This window comes from Triplophysa rosa, linkage group LG8 (genome assembly GCF_024868665.1).
Source record: "Triplophysa rosa linkage group LG8, Trosa_1v2, whole genome shotgun sequence".
Classification (NCBI taxonomy): domain Eukaryota; kingdom Metazoa; phylum Chordata; class Actinopteri; order Cypriniformes; family Nemacheilidae; genus Triplophysa; species Triplophysa rosa.
The window spans coordinates 23,922,499-23,944,627 of NC_079897.1; the positions used below are offsets into that span (position 1 = coordinate 23,922,499).

General features: G+C 38.5%; 1 protein-coding gene across 1 annotated transcript in view; it reads left to right on the top strand.

Moving 5' to 3' along the window:
• fhl3a (four and a half LIM domains 3a) overlaps positions 1-18,511 on the top strand; it is a 31,433-nt gene extending 12,922 nt beyond the window's left edge. The window contains exons 2-6 of the mRNA XM_057340659.1: positions 9,865-10,044; positions 12,828-13,002; positions 15,058-15,227; positions 16,468-16,654; positions 16,848-18,511. Of these exons, the coding sequence (XP_057196642.1) occupies positions 9,889-10,044; positions 12,828-13,002; positions 15,058-15,227; positions 16,468-16,654; positions 16,848-16,999 (840 nt within the window). The 5' untranslated portion in view covers positions 9,865-9,888 and the 3' untranslated portion in view covers positions 17,000-18,511. The remainder of the gene's footprint in view (positions 1-9,864; positions 10,045-12,827; positions 13,003-15,057; positions 15,228-16,467; positions 16,655-16,847) is intronic.
• Positions 18,512-22,129: the final 3,618 nt, after the last annotated feature.

Sequence of the window (22,129 nt, forward strand, 5' to 3'; positions counted from 1 at the left end):
TACTTGCCATGAATGGAAACATTTGTTAAGAAGCCTCGTATTAATAGTAAACCTCATCCAGAGATAAAGATCAGAAAGGAAACGAGGTTAGTAAAGAAGAGCTTTGACCATTCCACGACCTAATTTTTATTCCTGAGAACTTCATATGATGTCAGATGTCAAACTATACCCGTTTCGGTAAATTTGCTGTGTTGACATGAGAAAGAATGTTGGAGATAGCAGCAGAAACCTTGGAAACTAGACCTAACAGGCCACACTGTAATGCCGACGCAGAGCAGTTGTGCCGAGTGAAGTACAAACAAAGAAAGTAAATAAGACAAGCCTTGAGCCCACACGCCGTCTGCGCTGTTATGGCACCTGATGGAAAATCACAACTTGACTCGACTATTCACAACTATGTTCCCACTGTCCTCATTGTTTCTCTAACATAAGATTCACAGCACATCAACTTAGTTCAGAATTGAGCACTTGGTTTCTAAATGGCTGTTGAGAGATATCAAACATTTGTAGAATTTAAATGAGGTCTTGAAAACAACATATTCTAGATATTTTCATTTTGGGGGGATTCTGCAACCTTTTTTAGTTATATTGTTGTTCAGTCAATGTTCAATCAATCTAAGCCTAGAATTCCACAACCAGTCCATTACACATGTCCATTTGGCATACGCTCCAAAGCCACTTAAAGTTCAATCAAGCTTTACATTTTTTCACTATGTGCATACTCCAGGAATCCAACACATGACCTTGCCGTTGTTTGCGCCTTTCTCTACCATCTGAGCTTCAGGGACACGAGTCAATGCTGTCATTCTATCATCTGACACCCACAAAAACCATGGTTTAAAAAAATTGTCATGTTGAAGAAGCATCAGTGTGCATGAGGAGTTTCCACAAGCAGTATTTGAGCAAGGCAAGTGTTACAGCCGGCTAAAACCTCTCAACTACGAAACGTTCAAAACCACCAGTGAAATTTAGAAGCCCACCCTTAGCCCAAGGAAATGGTTTACAAATGCCCCTTGTGTTTGCCAGACCACCTCTCATAGCCTTTATTTTCTACCCTGCATGCAGAAGAACGAATCCAGACATCTGATGTGCAGCGTTGCCAAACCTCTGCAGCGCTCCAATCTCATCGCAGGGCTGTTCTATGAATATATAGAGCTGAATGTGCATCCCAAATCCACACTTCACATTTGATAGCTGCTCAACTCAACGTCGTATTTAAGTTCTTGTAATAGACTTTCAATGAGAAATATGGACTGGGAATTTAGGAATTCAATTCATCTGTCCATCAGACTTTTCATTACCCTCACTCCGTCATTTTTATATCACCTGTCATCACCTCATCATAGATGTATGTGTTGATATTCACCGTCTCTTGGGATCATGTGATTTCAGCTTATAGTTCCCAAATATCAAAGCAAAGTCCCGTTTAGTTACAGAGGGGTTGATGACACATCGAGGACAGTGACGGCAATGACCATGTTTGGACATAAAATCTACTTTAGCTACTGGGAAAGAGGAAGAGCGAGCGGGCTCGTGGGATTACATTTGCGTTTGTTTGTTCTGGGAGAAATAATATACTCGCTTGCTGTCTTACATTAGGCTCTGAAAACCCCTACCCCTTCAACACGCCAAGTTCTCGTTTTTGCTTCATCTTCTCTTTTCAACAAAACAAAGCTCCAGGTCTCCTGGTCCTCACCGTGTCTTTTTCTTCAACCTCTCTGATTTGTCTTGGAGTCCATTGTCTTATGCAGTTCAAACCGTACAGACCTAATTCAAACCTTTTCTTTTTCCACCATTCATACTGTCAGTTTCTATCTTAGCATTCTTTTCGTCTCTGTGGCACTTACCGGCAAATACCACACAAAAAAAGTGAAGAAAAGACAACCCTTCCTGCATTCTCCAAAACCTACTTTGGCACTCTGGAGTCAACTGCATACTTCTGTCAATAGAAAGCAGATGTTAAACTCTAACGTATGGCAGGTTTCTTTCCATCTCTCGCTACACTGAAACAAATATAGGCGAGACCTGTTTTTAACCATCTGCATGAATATAAACACCGAGTAGAAATAAATCGTCCATTTGTAACTTACAAAATATCTTTGGCAGTAGCTCGAGAAGAAGCAGACTTGCCATGCGATTTCTGTCCATGTGCTAACATGCAAGTATTGTAAGTATTTAAGCGAGTGATTTTTCACTACACAAGTACAATGAAAAGTCTTGTGAACTTATGATTTTCAACAAAAGATTTTGTGCATTTTAGCTTTTAATTGACATCATGCGGTTTTGAGGGCCTGAATTCGCCAAAGTTTGAAAACTAGTTTTAAAGCGCAAGTTTTTAGAAATGATAGCGTTATCATCTCTGCCTACTTACATATTTGTATTTTGAGTGTGATTCATTAACCAATTCATTCATTATTTCGTATGTAATGTATACTTACATTCATTGATTTAGCGAAGCGTCTTTTATTTATTTTTATTAATGCAGGGTCACTAAACTCCGCCCTCTCGCAGACAATTGTGGGTAATATACGCCGTGTCCATGGATTCACACTTCGAATTTTCACCGGAAACATCCGGATGCACTAATTTCAGCATACTAGGATTAGGGATTAGATTAGAATACTATTTAGGACGGATAGTATGCGAATTGGGATGCAGCACTATGTAAACTTGTGACATCATGCACAGGTGTATTACATGTTCACGTGTCACCGCTCAGTAGAATGCGGTAAAGTGACATCGTTTTCATTTTTATATTAAACTCTTCAAAAATACAAAAGACAACATCAGTTTTTAACACATTGTTCATGTAAACACCCCCTTACACTGACGGAGGAACCCGAGACATGTATACGTCCAGAATACATCAATAATTTAACCTACAACACCTGCAATGGTCAAGCAACCGCTCATAAAATGTTATCTACATCAATGCGATGCCCTGCTAACCAGCCACATCCCCCTATAGCATCATAGAAATGGTTTTTGCATGGGCAAGCAACAAACGCTATTTCATTAGAATCATCTATTTATAGTTGCAGCTTCATGTGAAGGAACTGACTTTTTCTTCACTGCCTCTTTCATACAGAACTGTAATTGAGAATAAATCTCTTGTGAAATATTCATCTTTTCTGTCCTCAGGGCCATTAAAACGGTTTTATTGCTAAAGCCCTGACACTTAAGTTAGCTCCAGTGACGTCAGCTTTGAGGCTTTGCTAATTGACTGCACATCCACTTTAATGACCGCGCGCTAGCCTTTAGCAAAAAACGTCCTGCAGTGATCAAGTCTGCAATGTCAGACAACTACAGAGAAGCAGCCAAAAAAGGTCACAAGAGGCCGGTATTGTTTTGAAGGGAATGTTGGACAACCTCTGGATGTGGTTTGCGCCTGCATTCCCACCTCTCAGCTGCTTAAAAGCCAGGAAAATGGCATATGTGTTAATATTAGCCCTCGCAGCAGGTGCCCATTAATGCTCATTGATGTTTACGATGCGAACCTTCATCAGAACCGACTGTGCCATTCTTGTACGGCAGATGGCTGCGTTTTAAGGGCTAAAGGGGAATGACATATTAGACCTGGTATATGTCTATGTCTCTTGCCTGCTTCTGTCTCACATCTTATATTTAAAAAACCCAGACCCAAGCCGGGACTATCTGTACCCTCACGTCATTGGCTAACTAGATCTTTGCAGTTTTGCCGTAGTAGATAATTATTGGTAGTGTAATCCTTTGCAGCGTAAGTAGTGCTTTTCGAAACAAAGCAATTTAGTCAGTGTTGTTTATACAGGTGGTTGTTGTTGTTATTGATGTCTGGTTTATATTAGATGTTGTTTAGCAAAACTGTCTCGGTTTGGATTATTTAGTGATGGTCATTGCGAAGGCCATCTGTGGTCATTGACGTACGTCTGCTGCAAGTCTGTAGAGCCTTTTCGCTGGACCTATAACACACTGGAGAAAATGTGTGAGATTTCAACCCCTATGGCCACAATCAAACAGATCATTTACAAACACTGTCAAAACGTCCTCTCCTAAGAGAGTAAACAACGAAGGCCAGATATTCACAAGCAACCAACAGGCATAGTTAAGAGTGTTTTTCATTTATACGTAATGTAACACATTACTTTAGTGCGATTGATTATATAAAAATAAAGCAATACATTTAATTAAACAACTCAATTGCATAACTGATATGCATGGACCAAAAACAGACTTGAAGGCACATGATACAATTAATTTGATAAAAAATGAATAAATAAATAATCTAATAACTTTATAAAAATATTGCAATTAACTTATTTAATAATTTATAAAAAATAAACCATGCAATTAATTTGATAAAAAAAATCAAGTAAAAATAAATAAATCATGCAATGAATTTGATAAAAAATAAGTGAATAATAAATAAAATAAAAATAAGTTAATTAATTGTGCAATTAATTTGATATATAAAATAAATAAAATCCATTAAAATCTTTAAACACGGGTGAAAAGAGATCTTTCTTTGTCTTATCTCTCATCCATCGAGCACTTTAATAGAGATGATGTGTGAATGAGCAAGTGAAAACATACAGATTTGTTTTTGTATGGTATCTCATCTTCATCAGCAATTGCTTCTCTGCTTCCTCCGATAAGACTCGCTCGCCCTCTCTTTACTCCCTTTCTTTGCCTTTCTGCCTAATCTGATGTGGCAAGAGCCAGTCCTAAAAAACACTGCCAAGTGCACGTGTACATCCTTTAATGCTATTTTTCTTATATTACAGTGGTAAAGACACTGACTTCAACAGCCATTAGAGTGACTTGTCAGGCAGACAGAGTCCTGATCTCCTTTCTGGAATCGGTCGCTCTTCGTTTTACCACTTCAGTCAAGTGTGTCTGTCCTCGGAAATTCAGAGTGGATCCGATGTAAAAGTCTTCAAGTCTACACTTGTCATTTTATAGCAGCATTACTTCAACACTAACACTTTTTATGGATTAAAAAAATGTAGCTGTAAGTTTCAGGGTTGTGCAACAACTATCAGGAAAGGAAAACTAATCTCTTACTAAAACTTTTTGCTTGTGTTTTCTTACAATAATGTAGATAACAGGGTTAATGGTTGTACTTCTTTGGGCATGTAATTGTATTGTTTTCATGGAAATTGCCATATGTCAGATATTCCACAGTTTATTTCGGATTGTGGAAAACATGACTTTATACAATTCCTTGGCCTCATATGATATACAGTTTTGTCTGATGTTGTGTTTTCTGTTGACTGTAAATCACATGAGTTATCGGTCGGTCTGGAGATGCTCCAGCGGCACACTGCTCACAGCGTGCTTCTGTCCGTTTATCCATATGCTGACGTTTCTGTCTCGTCAGCTTAATTTAGAGCGTTTCAGAGTTTTATGTGATCTTACCCAGCCTATCTCAACAGGCTAATGGCACATACTGTATTACATATAGGCTACTTTCCTTCAACTGACTCTTCTATCATCTCAGACGTTCTGCTCGACACAGACAGAGATGATTACATACATTACTTTTGTCACCCAAAATGATATGTTGGCCACGGCAGCCTCTCTGTGACAGAATGCACTTGCACAGTGGAATGCAGGACAAAGAACATGTCTGAGTATGTCTGACTACACATGAAATTGCTAAATTTGGGATGTTGTGTTAGTGTAACAGTGAGGTGGCAAATAGCCATTGCCTCCTGTCGCCCAGGCAGACGTTTGACAGGCCGAGCTCTGGCTGGACCCCAGGAACAGGAAGAGCCCGGGTCAGTTTCCCAGCGGGAGGCACAGCCGGCCATTTCAAGTGAAGCGGAGCGTGATGGGAGTTTGCTCAGAGGATTAGTGTTGTCGTCTATGAATGCAGTGGGACCAGGGTCTGCGTGAACACACTGCCATGCCGCTGCAGACTCGTTCCCCTTGGTTCTGGCCTCTCTGAAGTTAGACAAACATGCCATTGTGGCCTTGTCATTCCCTAAGAATCTCACAGACTGTTCTGAGAAAGACCGCCAAATCCTTCAGATAGAGATAGAGGCAGAAGGCGACAAGATAGCTGCTTTGAAATATTTAAAAGTTTGGCCTATGCCCACTAAAACGTTTTGATGATTGTGCCATGGCAGTGACATTGTACAGACTAGATAACATAAACACAGCTAACAGGTCCTTGTGGGTTGAGGATGTCTAAAAAACACATCTTGCTCAGTTTTGGTATTCGACCACGGTCCAGGCCATCATAGTCACAAATCGATACTACTGTATACTAAAGTGTACATTAGAGAAAGTTCACCCAAAAATGAAAATTCTTTTGTCGTTTATTTACCCTCATGTCATTCCAAACCTGTATGAGTTTCTTTCTTCTGCAGAACACAAAAGAAGATATTTTGAAGAATTCTGATTAACCAGCAACATCAGGCCCGATTGACTTCCATTGTACGGACACAAAGCCACTGAGACATTTCTCAAAATATCTTCTTTTGTGTTCCACAGAAAAAAGAAAGTCATATATGTCTTAAATGACACGAGGGTGATTAAATGATGACAGAAATTTCATTTTTGGGTGAACTGGCTCTGGTTTCCAACCTTGGCATTGCAAGTATGATTTTAAAGGAGTAGTTCACCTTCAAAATGAAAATTCTGTCATCATTAACACGCCCTCTTGTCATTTCAAACTTGTATGACTTTCTTTCTTCTGCAAAACACAAAAGAAGATATTTTGAAGAATGTTGTTCAAAATTTTCATTTTGAAGGTGAACTAGTCCTTTAACCCTACATTACACCCCCTTCCAATTACAGGGACAATGACAAAGTACCCCACCCAAATAACAACCCGTGTGTCATTTACTAAATACCCAGTTAGCACTCAACCAAAGCCAGCTTTGGCTTTCTAAGTAGAGGGAGAGGTCTATCCACATTTTTTCCTAGCTTCTGGATCCAATCACTTCTGGACATCGAGCCCTCAGGTCACTGATGACATCATAGCCTCCACCTAAAGAGCCAGTCCAAACTGCTCATTCACCCTCATGTAGCTTGTTCCATTTGGTGCACTCATATGATGTTTTCAAAACCAAGGAAATAAAAACACCCCCGCCTTTGACAAAATAAGTATTTATATACCATCCGAGCTGGAACAATATTTCCCTCCGTACATCGAAGGGCTCGGCGCTACCTCATCTTTAATGACTACCAGGAGGCGAGTTTTCCTAACTAAAGCTCACGTCTCCCCAGAGACCATAAACACACTTGTAGTCAGACTGCAGAACCGCCGTTGTTGACGTTATTCACTTAGGTGAACGATGAGGCCTTCCAAACGCCGTTGGTGATCCTTCCTGAGGCCCGCGAACAGCACGTCCTGTGTTTAGATGTATAACGCGAAATTGAGCAAAGGTCAGCCAAAAAAGAGAAGAGATGCATAGATCTGTCAACTTTCATAATAAGCAACATACTTCCGCCACATACGTTCGCAAGGTGTTTATCGGACTTGGAAAAAAATGATTTCCATTAGACTTTCCGTTTTAGAATGGATAACGTTTACTTTTATCTCCCTTATCTCCTAAGTATTTCAGGAAGTGAGAACCATTAGGCATTGAGAACAGAGTTAAGATGAAGGAAGTAGATGGTCGTGACTCGTGGGTTGGGTGTACCACACCTGCATAAAAGACGCATTTTGTTTCACAAACACACTTTTCAATCTTAAAGGCATCTGAGATCGCCATCAAAGCAGTTGTTGTTGAGGTTGACATATCTATAAGAACAATGATATGATACCCTTGATGAGGAGACGGTTCATGTTCCCTCAAACGCAAGTCTCTAATGATGTCAACTAAAGCAACCCTAAGGCCATGACGGCTTTGGGGCAAAGACGTTTTTAGAGCACCGCACGGCTGAGGGTAAGCGGTATCAATGCGGTCTAACTGTGTCATCTGAATATTTATGACGCTTCGAGAGATGTGTAGCCCTTTTTTATCTCAGCCGTACACACCCACAATCATTTAAGCCCTTTTGTCATGCCAGGGAAAGAGGAAAGATGAAACACAGTGGTTGGTATCTTTCATCTTCCGTGCTGTGATTACACCCTCCCCCTGGGCGTGTGTAAGACAGGGAGCGCCAATGGATTCATTACTTCAGCGGTGGATGATTATTATTATTAGCTGGGTGGAAATTGATACACTGGGTTTGCCTCTGCCAGGGAGGTCTATCACTTATCATAAGGCTTTTTTCCAACGCCTCCGTAATGTTTTGGCAACCTGATCAAGTTGCCTCATCGCTGTAACAATATTATTTCGCGTCGTGCGCACACAGAGCCGCACGTTCACGTTATGTTCAAGCTGGTGTTTTTATTACAACATCGGTTTTCGCTTGCGCCGTAAATGGTTTAACACCTCACGTTCTGTGTTATTGTACTGGATGCGAATGACTGTTTTACATGCCTCACGCAGACAACTTGACGCAAGACAGGCAAAATAAAAAACGCGAACCCATCTGTATGCTTAGATCAGTATTTTGTTCTTTGAAAAATGCAAGCGTTCTCGTCACTTTTGCCGCTCTGTAAACAATCTCACTAGGTGGTCTGTGCAACCAAGGCATGAATGTTTACTTCGCAAATATTTGCTGGTGCAACATGCAAATGCGGACCTCCAACAGAATGAGATTGTTTTCCTGTCAGGAATATTGTCTTACCTCAGGTGGCTCTGATCTAGCAGTCCTTTCTGTCACACAGTTCTGGAGTGGGATTCTAGTGAACGTAGGTGAAAAAAGGGTACTAAAACACACTTAAATGTATTCAAAGTGCATTCATTTTGTACTTAGTGTACAAAAGAATTGTCTTTAGTGCTTTTTAGGATACACTAACAGTGATAATTCTGTCATCATTTACTCACCCTTTTGTCAATTCAAACATATATGACTTTCTTTCTTCCGCAGAAACCCAAAAAGAGATATTTTGAAAAATGTTGTTAACTGGACCCCATTCACTTGCATTGGTTTTGTGTCCATACAAAAGTGAATGGAGTCCAGTGCCGTTCGGTTACCAACTTTTTACTTCATCTTCTTTTGTGTTCTGCCGGGGAAAAAGTAATAAAGGTTTGAAATGACAAGAGGGCGAGTAAATGATGACAGAATTTTCACTTTTGGGTGAACTATCATTTGTAGAAGACACGACTGTGCTATATTGAGACATATTAGGCCTACTAAAGACTATAGTTTTAGTATATTAAGTGATAAACGCTCTAGATTTTTTCTAGTCTACAATAAATTTAAAGGGATAGTTCACCCAAAAATGAAAATTCTGTCATCATTTACGTTGGTCAAAAAAAACGTTGGTAACCGAACAATGGCAGTACCCATTCACTTCTATTGTATAGACACGACCAATGCAAGTGAATGGGTACCGCTCATCTTCAGTTACCAACATTCTTCAAAATATCTTCTTTTGTGTTCTGCAGAAGAAAGTCAGACATGTTTGAAGGTGAGTAAATGATGACAGAATATTCATTTTTGGGTGAACTATCCCTTTAAACTTATTGTAGACTAGAAACAATCTAGAGCGTTTCAAATGGAAAATCAATGGAAAACTGTCAGTTTGTGAGTAAAGTAAGTAAGTAAATTGAACTGCATCTAATCGCATCCAAAAGCAACGCATGCAGGTTTTCAAGCTCTGCTATAGCCACCACATCACATCAGGAGCTTTCTAAAATTCCATCTTCCTCCCTCTCATTTCCCAGCTATCATCACAGAGCTATAAAACTTAATAGACGTTTTGCACTGTGCCTCAAGTGGGAACTGCCTGTGCGTGTTGTTAATTGTGTCAGTCTCTCCTCCCTTCTGTCTCTCTCTCTTACTGTGACCGAAAACTCAGCTCTGTGCGTGTCTGTGTTACAGGGGACAACTCGAATCAGGAGCATCATGAGCGAGCGCTTTGACTGTGACAACTGCAAGGAGTCTCTGTATGGCAGGAAGTACATCCAGGCGGAAGACAACCCGTACTGCATCCCTTGTTACGACAGCCTGTTTGCAAACACCTGCGATGAGTGCAAAGAGCTGATTGGCCATGATTCTAGAGTGAGTTTAACGTGCAATTTAAAGGTCCACTGTATGAAATCCAATGGCTCACTCCACCCCTTCCTTTCGATGCACTACGGTGGCTGACACAGGGCTAAGATGTCATCATGTTTTTGCCGCTTTGCCGAAGGAGATAATGTATTTACGAAACGCGCTCTGTAGAGCAGTTTGTCCGTTTAGGGCTACTGTAGAAACAACATGGCGAATTCCATGCAAGGGGACCCGCGGTGTATGTAGATAGAAATATCTCATTCTAAGGTAATAAAAACATAACGCTTCATTATGTGAGGTCTTTATACACCTCTGAAGACATTGTTATGTATATTATATTGCATTTCTGTCAATAGATCCTCCAAAGAATTACACACTGGACATTTAAAGGAACAGAACATGCAGTAATACACATTTCGTCAGCAGTTATTCACCATAAATGTGACCCTGGACCACAAAACCAGTCTTAAGTAGCACAGGAACATTTTTAGTAATAGCCAAAAATACATTGTATGGGTCATAATTATTCTTTTATGCCAAAAATCATTAGATTAGGTAAAAATGATGTTCCATGAAGATATTTTGTACATTTCCTGTCATAAATATATCAAATCTTTATTTTTGTGAGTAATAAGCTATATGCTAAGGATTTTCTCAATATTTCGATTTTTTGCACGCTCAGATTTTCAAATAGTTGTATCTCGGCCAAATATTGTCATATCCTAACAAACCATACATCAATGGAAAGCTTATTTATTCCGAAAAATTGACCCTTAAGACTGGTTTTGTTGTCCAGGGTCACATATTATTTAAAATCCATTAATGTTGAGATGAGAATCTCCAAGATTTACATATAAATAAAATAGTTTACATGGAGGTCTCCTTCCTTTTCAAAACATGTAACTGAACATAGGCTAATAATTCCTGGCTTTGGAATTTAAGGTAAAATGTTGCAATACTTGTAGTTCGTTCCTCTAATGAACTTTGATTTAATTTAAACTGGGGCATTCAAGCTCCAAAATGAAAACAATCCTGTCAAAACCCGATCAGAGGCATGTAAATAGCGTCTGACAAACCCCACAGCACAATTTCTGGTTAATGGGAGCATTTCCATGTTGGCTGGAAAAAATTAAAGCCTCAATTACGTTTTGAAAGCTTTTGAGCCTCAACCATCTTATTTGATGTGGTTTCAGGTCTCATTTACTCAGTCCTTTTCGAGAGAGGCTTTTATTGTACACTTAGAAATGTCATTTAACTTCAGACAGGGCAACACATTAGCAACCAAACGACTCTTTAATCCTTCCAGTTTCTAGTGTAACTGTAATCCCTAAATAAAACCCAGACAATGCAGTTCACTTAGCACAGTAGTAAACTTCCCACAGGAAATAGATGCAGCGCGATTAAAGTCGGGAGGCAAGTCGCTCATGTCTACAGCACGCAGACAAAGTGTCAGATGACTTACTGACAATGAGAGACAGCGAATGCTAAATAAAGTCGCTGTTTGTCTTGGCCATTTGCAGCATAGACCATCAATTTTACCCTCCCAATTTCATTACTATGCGTTTACATATTTTACATGAGGAGTTGACCCAGACACTATGTTCTGTCTCTCCACGCTCACACACCCTGACTCATAACTTAACCCACATGCGCTGGTGTAGCGTTCCTTTGCCATGATTTGATCCGAATCAAAAATGCACTCAAAAATGTTTCATTTTTGGCCTCCTTTGCTTTATAAAACAGGCTAATCTGTTGCAAAGGCAACCAGTTAAGAATCAATTTTAAAGGAACATTTAATCGCAAATAAAATGTATTTTTTACCTACATACTTACATTGTTTCAAACATCATTTCTTGTGTGCGACACAAAATACTATTGTTATTTTCAAATGATTGTTTCCATATAACTGTAGTTTATTGTGACCACATCTTGCACTAAAAAGGAAAAAGAAAAAAAATGTAGTCTATACACTATATTCCTAGTTTTCTAGGAACATAGAATCGTAGTTAAATCTTACTTTCAAAATATATTTGTGTATGGAACAAATTGAGTTTTATGTCTCTATTGTAAACAAATTGTTCTTTTAATCTGGTTCTTTTCAATGAAGTGAAGTATCCACTTCAATAATCAGACTGATCTGGTTTCTCGAATTTAGCTTACTGACTGTAATGGTTCTCAAGTTAATAGCTCACTGGAGGGAAACATTACTTGTATATAATGGCCGTTTCTCAATTCCAAGAACGCAAAGAACGGACTTGTGTTCTCGTGGAGACCGGTCTTGCGAGGCAGCCTCGGAAGAACGAATTTGGATGGATGCGCCGCAATCATACCGGGTTCGGTACGATACATCCTCGATATCAAGAACACATTCGGGAACTTTCCTGCGTTCGCTGTACTTGAGTTCTAATTATTGGAACCAGACTTTGACGGTTGATGATGATTTATAGAGAACACGAGGACATAAGATCGCTGAAGAACGCATATTGAGAAAAATTCCGGTATTAACCTGTTTCTCACACAAAAGCTAAAGTATGACTTCAAAAGACGATTATTAGACAAAATTTTTTTGTTTGTTTGGTAAGTTTAATAGATGTGGCAACTATGAACGATAAGGTAAAGAGCTGCAAGAGGATTCTTGAAAACTCATTTGTGTAACAGCAAACAAGTTTAAAATGAAGTACGGATTAGATAATCAAAAGGTCATTTTATCTTCGGCTGAACTATTCCTGTAATACTCTGAATGAAGAAACCTTGCTTTCATGTTTTTTATGTGTTTTGTCTGTGTGCATCAGGAGTTGTTTTACGAGGACCGTCACTATCACGAGCATTGCTTCCGCTGTTTCCGCTGCGACCGCTCGCTGGCAGATGAGCCCTTCACCAGTCAGGACGACGCTCTTCTCTGTAACGACTGCTACTGCAATGAGTTCTCCTCCAAATGTGTGGCCTGCGACAAAACCGTCATGCCTGGTATGAATGACATCAGCACACCGCAAACCCCATCCCTCATGAGTCACAACAGTGTCCCGTTCAAACCGATCGCAGATCTGTCCTTCCTAACCTCTCGTATCCTGATACTGCTCCTGCAGTTTCTTCTCGATGTTGTTGCGCAAGACTGCAAGTCTTTACATAGTACCCAGAGAGACAGCAACTCATGACCACAAGTATGCAGGTAAAATTAGATTCACAAGCATAAAGGGGGAAAAGAGCTCTGCCAAAGCAAATCAAATGTACCGACAGCATGAGAGAGAGCGAGAGAGAGAGAGAGAGAGGAACAGCTTACATATGACAAAATAGTTACCAGTCTGCCTTGCTGTCTCGCAGCAAAGTCATGGTGCCTGGCTCTCCTCCAAATGTCTGATAAGAGATAAAACAGTAAATTATTTCAGCAGAACTGCATCATATTATGTGCATATTTGCAGTACTGTAAAGATATTTTAATATCACTTGAAAGTAAGGTTGTGTGTGTTAACATTATGTAATGCAATAGCTAGCAAAAAAAAACAATACTTCTGCAGAATTTATTTATTTTAGTTTAGATGGATTTCAGGATCTACTAAAACATTTTTAAAATCGAACGTGTAACTGTTAACATTAGTTAATGCACTGACATAAACAATTGTTTAGCAACGCATTAGCAAATAAAAAAATGCTGAAAAACTAAATTGCTTATTAGCTCATGATAGCTAATGAATTTACTAATGTTAACACCCTTAAAAACACCCAAGTATGACCAATGCTTCTTATTTTTACCCTCAAGTATTAAATGTATAACGTACACCTTCAGACTTTGATTAGAATGCAATGAAGCCATAATAAAATATACTAAATTGTGATTGGACACTTGGTCTGGACGCATGTGTTTTCCAATTTTCAGCTGCCTGCTAAAATGATGCATGACAATTCTTGTGCACAGCTGAAAGAAAGAAAAAAGCAGATCCTAAAATCTTTTGCAGCATTGCAAACACTGGTGTATAATAATCTCGCTCCTATTAATGTAAAAATTTGTGGCTGTTATTTTATAGGGTAAATCCACTAAACAATTGAAGATGTGTTACAACCACATAACACATTTTTAAAACAAACAGTAATAGTGCAAAAAAAACCTTTGCTTTTCATGTGTGTAACCTAAAGCTTACATTAATATAAGAACAGATGCCTAGTGCGGTTTGGACCTCTGTTTGAGATTTGCGCATGACAAGAAAGACAATAGATGGAAGGCTATATTATATAGAATAAACGTTGCTTTGATGAATGTGCCGAGACATCCAGTTTGGGGTGAATTACTGCTCCACTTATATTTTTTGCGAACTTGAGCGAGACACCCTTGATGTAACTCTATACTTTTTCAACGTGTCTTTTATCATCCAGGGGATTGCAACCTTTATCGTTTGCTCTCAGCTTCAGTGATTTCAGTCATGTGGGCTGTAGGATGAGGTTCTGTGCTGAGCTTTTGATCTGAGTAATGTGCAAACGCTTAGTGGATTATGTGTGTCAGCCTTTAACCTTCTAATGATCTGATGAGCGTCAACTGTCAGATCATCATTTTATCACTTGAAAAGCTCAAGTTAGCCTTTTGTTGGGGAATCCCGGCAGCAAGTTGTCTCAGGTTAGATCCTTTGAGAGGCATAAAAATGTCATTCAAACTAGTCGAGCTGACTGCTGGCGACAACATTACCAGAAGATCTCACAATGGGATGCTTGTAGTTGCGATGAACCCTTTACTTCTATTACGCCTCCTTGGTGGTCCTGGAAGGGCAGAAAATGTTTCAATATATCAGAAAAAAGTATTTTAGAATATAAAAAAGGAAATATAAAGACCAGTATTACGTAATTTAGTATTCAAGTTTTATGTTTATGCCATAAGTGGCTTTAGTTATTTAATTATAAAGCATATTACATTCGTACAATAAATCGTATGATATTTATATACAAAATACTTTTTAGATGGATTATTTTTTGTAAGTTATCAACCATGTGAAATGTGACTGTTTGAATAGGCGTCTCTCTCATTCTTCCTCACAGGCACCAGGAAGCTCGAGTATTCCGGCTCCACATGGCATGAGAGCTGTTTCATTTGCAACAGCTGTCAACAGCCAATTGGCTCCAAGTCTTTTATCCCAGACAAAGACGACCACTACTGCGTACCCTGTTATGAGAACAAGTTCGCACCGCGCTGCACTCGATGTAAACAGGTCAGTGGTGTGGTTTTACTGCCAGCTTATCTCCCTGAAATACGTAACCGCGTGTTGCTCTTCAACCCACTCATACACATTCCTACACAAAACTGGGAATTCCGACCCCATTCCTCCTTCCTGTTGCATATCAGCGACGTTCATGCTGGTCACTGATAAACGGTCTTTTTCACATCCTGTCCTGATGTAACACCAGCTTGGGTCTTTGCGCTGGCTATACAGTCTACAATACAGTATAAACAAAAGTATTATTTATTTGAAGTCTTGATTATTTATATTGTGTATATTTTAGGGCTGTCAAACGATTAATCGCATCCAGAATAAAAGTTTCTGTTTACATTATGTCTGTGTGCTGGTCATATTAAGTTTGTATTTATTTAAGAAAAATATAAAGATTAATAAACGTTTAAATATAATTTAAATTATTGGTAAATATAAATAAATACATCTAAATATTTCCTGTATATATGTATATATACAGTATATATATATATACACATACATGTATGTGTGTGTTTTTGTTTTTATAAATACAAATTAATATGCACAGTATACATATATTATGTAAACGCAACTTTTATTCTGGATGCAATTAATCGCTATTAATTGTTTGACAGCCATAGTGTATTTGTAACAGCTCTTAATGGAGCTTCTAATGAATACCTTCCTGTAGGATTCAATAGGTCCGTTTCTAAAGCGTGTATTTAGATGAAATGTTTCGATTGAGTGCACTATAAGTCGCTTTGGGAAAAAGTATCTGCCAAATGCCTCAGTGTAAATGGAACGGGAGCATGTTCATATCAGTCCATAACTGTAATGTTTAGGAAACAGTTTATAAACAGTACTATTGCTTACATCACGTCTTCCATCTTATACTAACTCTCCCCCATGTCAACTTGACCGTTCTCCTCATATCCGGGAAAGCTACGAAGCCGAGCCAAGTCCCATGCTATAGCGGTCCATTACAAATAGCAAGCCAAAACTGTTTACCCTCTTCTACGTTCAAAGGTTGTATGCATAACAGTATTGATGTAAGCATACCATAATGTAAAGCTGTAACAGCTGGCTAACATCTGTACTCTAGGTGTTAGCAAAAATATTGGGTTGGCAAATGCCATATGGATAAATCTGGATGTCATACATTTTCACAGGTTGGTTGGTGTAGATCAAGTCATGTCAAGTTTCATTTTGTAAAGGAAGCTTCTACTATACGTGTCTGATGGATTGGTTTTATTTTCAGGCTTTGGCTAAAGGCGGTGTGACCTACAGGGACGAGCCGTGGCACAAGGAGTGCTTTGTGTGCACGAGCTGTAAGGTTCAATTAGCTGGCCAGCATTTCACTTCCCGTGATGACAGCCCATACTGCCTCAAATGTTTCGGCAACCTGTACGCTAAGAAGTGCGAAGCCTGCAGCAAACCAATCACAGGTGAGGAACTACATGCGCTGGATACAGTTTTAATATTAAAAACAGTGCATAAATTACATTATATGTAATTGATGTCATTATTTAGATAAGATATTAAAATATGACACATTGAGCGTGAACACAAGTTTACATTAGAATGCAAAGTTTAAGATTTCAAATCCAGTGCATTCATTTTAAGATCTTGTGTGTTTAGGATTCGGTGGAGGAAAGTACATTTCATTTGAGGACCGACAATGGCATCAGTCTTGCTTTACCTGTTCTCGATGCTCCGTGTCGCTGGTGGGCGCCGGATTCTTCCCCGAGCAGGAGGAGATCCTTTGTCGTACCTGCAATAGCAACCTATAGAACAGCGCCTCCGTCAACACACCTCTCATCACCACGACACGATTACGCTTGCATGCACATGCACACATCTCTTAAATTACACCTCTGTTCATTCCCACGAGAACCTCTTAAGAAACACCCGTGCTGAACTCTCTGAGATCCCAGCAGACTAGCTTTTCAAACCCTGCATATAGCCGTGATCTTAGCTTTGTCACAATATTCAAACATGGAAGCCCAAAGAACTTTGATTTACACACTGTTTTTTAGTTTGTTTCGCTAGTTTACGACCGGATAAATGAGATTTCAGATGTGCAGGTCTATATGCAGATAAAAATATTTTTATGGCCTTGAGTTCCACCGATCTGCTTTCTAGTTATTCCCATTTTTATTTTTCCTGGCCGGTCTGAACTGTCTTTAGCTGGTAAGAGTCATTAATGGGTGGATGTAGTCTGTGTCTGCAGCCTGTGAAAGAACTCGAACAGATTCCTTCAGAAACACTAAAAGGTCACAAGGTTTGGTGTTCTGTAAGTGTCTGAAACACATTTATGTAAAATTGTTTCGACTATTCTGCGCCAAGAAAGTGTAGTAACAAGAAAGAACGTGCGAATGATTTTGAAGATAACAGTCACTCGTAGTCGAACATCTAAGCATTTACATGCGACATGGCTTTATAAATAAGCGGCTAAAGTTTGTGAGCACTTTTGTGTTGAGAATACTGCTGTTGTTGTATGATGTCATTATGCTTCATAGCAAACAACAATCGATGAGTCGCACATGCATTTCATTTGACATTGATGCATTTGGCAGACGCTTTTATCCCAAATGATTTACATGCATTATACTATACATTTGTTTTGGAGTATGTGCAATCCCTGGGATCGAACCCATGACCTTTGCGTTGCTAGCGCCATTCTCCACCAATGTGAAATCCAAAAACTTCCAAAAAGCACAACAACAACAACAACAAAAAACACCTTAAATGTTTTTGCAGTCCAGAGACTGTCCAAAGAGTCCAGAGAGAGGAAAATGAAGTTTGAAATGTATTTTATACACAGGTGGGACAGACTTGCATTTGCACTATGACTTAAATGATCTATAGAAGCACATAAACTTGCAAGATACAGCACGCATACACTGTATATACACAAACTATGTACTTATTCCTCTTTACTTTCCATTTTTTATGTGTTTGATTGTTCATCCGCCTACATTATGGCCTCAAGTGTCTGTTTTTATAAACATATACATCATCTGAGTGTTTTGAGTGAATGAAACTACTGTTTCGAAAAGAGTATAAATGTTTCAAGCTTTATTTTTATTTCCAGTTGAGATAAGTGTTGTTCTTGATGTTACTGATGACAATTGTACTAGTTTCACCTTGCATTTCTTAATTCAAGGGATTTGAGTTTAAGGCGTGATAAAAATGCATTTAACTTTTTTCAAGTGATTTAAGTTTAAGGCGTGGTAAAAATGCATTTAACTTTTTTTAATTGTTTGATTGTTTATTGATTGTTTGTTGATAAATACTTTATAAATTAAACCAACTTGTGTCCTTATTTCAGAAGCATAAGCATAAAAATGATCGAAGCAAATCAAGACTATTAACATCTTTTTACACATTTATTCGAAAGCTATTCAACTACAAACACAAGAGCCTACAATCCTCTAAGGTCTTCACTTTAAGACTTATTTGGGGTTACCTTGTGCTTCTAAGTGGGTGTGCGTTTGTGCGCAAATGTGCTGAGTGTGCCATTGCTTCGCCTTGACGAGGCTTAAGAACTTAAAACAAACACGTGGCCAGATCCGCTCCCTCTCAACACCACTGAAGGTCTTCTTCCCCTTCTCCTTTTCAGCATTTTCACCAAAGAAGGAAATGGAAAAGGAGAGCATGGTGGGGGAGGGAGGCCTTCTGGTGGAAGTCGGGAGAGCATGTGGGAGAGAATGACAGAAAACGAAAACGAGGGAAGGAAAGAAGAGAGAGGGAGGGAAGATTGAAGCGTTTGGAGACGGTTCATGGCACTTCCACTGGGTTTCAGCTACATACACACAGTGCAAAGGTTTATGGGAAAAAAGAGAGGGCCAGTGAGGCAACAGAGGAGATCACATGAGTGGTGGGTGAATCATTACTCCAGAAAGCCTGTGGGAAAACTGGACACTGTGAAGTTCACAAAACGGAGTGGCTTTAATATATAATCAACGGATGAAGCCAGCAAACTTGATATAAAAATAAACTTGATCTTCTCATGTTTGTGCTGTGCGTGGCAAATATGTGAATTGATCAAAATAAACAATTTAGCGTTGATTTGCATTTTAATTATACATTTTTAAACAGATTTTTTTACCATAGAATGAGATTTTCATAATTGGTTGCAGATGACCTCATGGTAAGGCTGGGGTATGAGGGTGGGAAAGCTCAGCGACTCATTGAAGGATGGCAGTAGGACCAGTCTCCCTTAAATCATTGATCATTGATTGGTAAACAGCTTCACAGAGAACTGCAACAGTTTAAACATTAACTTGGGATTGTGTTATTGGGAAAAAAGCTATTGCCTGACATTTGCGAAGTGTAAGTAGTGCTAATTGGTGAGAAATATTTGATTACAAACAAAATCACGTGCAAAGACTTAAAGATGTAAAATTCCAGTATTAATATTCCATTGATTTCTTCTCCACTGGAAATGTATTTAAGTAATCATGTTTAAACCTTAAACCCACTGTGAGCTTTGATGTTGAGTGATGATTGTGTTAGTGTTCTTTCAAACTGGTTTAGGACGTTTTTTTAACTACACTACACTGTTACCGTATACAGCAAAATCGCCAGTGTTAAAAAATGTCAAATTAACTCTCACAGTGTATATAATAATCCACACTATGAGAGTGTTAATTTGACCTCTTTTAACACTGGCGATTTTGCTGTAATCCATGATACAAATTATTTTCCTGTTAACCTATTTTATTAACCTATAAAGAGGTTAGCAGCAAACTGAGTTCCCTCTTACTATCAACTTATTTGAGTATCCATTTAAACATTTTGCAATAATCATCATATACAGTATTTTATAATTAAATATATAACATACAGTATTATACAATTACATACAATCAATAACAATAATTTGCCTAAATAGCAAACATCATAATGCCTCATGCACTCGAAACTTTTCTGTTTTACAAAAGGTTCTTTGTAGTAGAAAAGGGTTCTTTATGAAGAGAGATAATAAAGAAAACCTTTATTTTTAAGAGTGTGGGTCAAGTGGTTCATTCATAACAACAGAGTTTTGTTCTATTGTATAAAGAGTATAACTGTAGTCTTAAAAAGGAGGCTAAAGACGGTTTCATCGGACGTGCGCGCCTGGACTGCAGTTAACTTTCGGTCTGTGTTTGTTTATCGGTCTGGCTAGTGGCTAATAATAAAACAATTTATATTTTATTTCATTTAGGTTAATATTAATTAAAATGATTATTTTATTGTATAATAATTGTATTAAATAAACGATTTGTTGACTTTTGTTGCGTGTTCATTTTATTAAATAAAAATTTGTTGAATGGGTCCTGTAGTTTTGTCGCATATAAAGAAACCGTACGGTACTTCAAAAATTGAAGAGGCAAGTTTAGCAAGTAACGGTTCTTCTCAGTTTCCTTTGCTTGTTATGAGAAGTAATCTACAGGCGATCAACATAAACAAAGTAACGTTTGTTCATGTTGTTGCTTTGGAACCGTCTATATTTTCATCACATATTGAAAATACTGCAAAAGAATGTCAACATGGTGGAACAGCTAGAAGTGGAAAAGAAACCGAGGACAAAACAATGGCACAAATGTATAGCTGTGTGAAATCTGCCAAAAGACAAAAAGACAATTTAAGAACTCCCTCAGGGCTGACTAATTCTAGGCGGTTCAAAGTGTGTGCTGCTCTTAAATGTAGCCAAAAACTAGTGGTCATAAATGAATAAATTACAGAGATAAGAGAATCTAATTGATGCTCTTAAAAGTTAATTTACTTCAAACAAGAAGTTACTCATGAGAAGTAAGTCATGTTTGAAGGCTGAAAACTTTTAGACCAAAGTAAATTTTGTAATATCTCTGATGTCATTTGTACAGAAACGATTATGCCATGATCTTTGGATTCAAGTAACTCTAATTTATATGTTCATATTTAAATTCATTAGTGATAACAACTTCTATTCCAACTCTTCCCTAGTATTTGTTGGGTTTTGACCACCTCAAGGCATGACTAACACTATTCCACCGATAACCACAATAACTGTTTCTTATCATCAAGACACATTTTAACAGGTGCTAGAGAGGGATTATTCGACCAGTACAGACATCACACTAAATTTGCCTATAAAATTGGTGGGGGGGTAATAAAGGTTAGACGCTCATTAAAACGAGATCTAAAAACATCACTATACAATCCACCAATTCATTTAGAAGTTATGTGATAACATGTAAATCACACCGCGTGACAAACACTTGCTCAGTATTTAGAGCTACGTCACAACCTGAATTTTTCTTTTTAAAAACTGCTACAAAAAAGATCAAATGAACCCGGTTAGCACTAAATTGCCCTTTAAATTCATTCCCAGAAATGTTTTAATCTTATTTACCATAATGTGGACTTTATTAAATCTACGCCAATAGAACGATCAGAGGTTTATTTGTCTGAGAACCAAAGAGATATGTAGCAGGAGGGGATCCTTACTTTCTTGTTGATTAATGATTTCAGAGTCCGTTTTCCCATACGTATGACGCCACAATATGGGAACAAAGGAAACTTAACTGCTACAGTCATTAATGATGTCATAGCAGATCTCATATCACTCTGGAAACAGCAGCTGTTTAAAGGGTGACAAATTCCCTCAACAGATGTCTAGACGAGCCTTGAGAATGATTAGTCAGCTTGGCTGGTGTTACAATGTGTCAGCGACTTTAAAAGTCAATCACTGCACTGCTGTCCAATATCATTTCAAGCCAAGATAACAGAATATGGAATCCAGTCCCTATCAACATGAACACTTGCTGATTTTACAAGTCACAAGGATGAGACCATCTTTGGCACTACTACTTGTCACAGCTGTTTGGTTTTTGGTGGAGGGGGGATGGACGTGGAGGTCTTAACACTTGCAGAAGATTATGACGAGGAAGGTA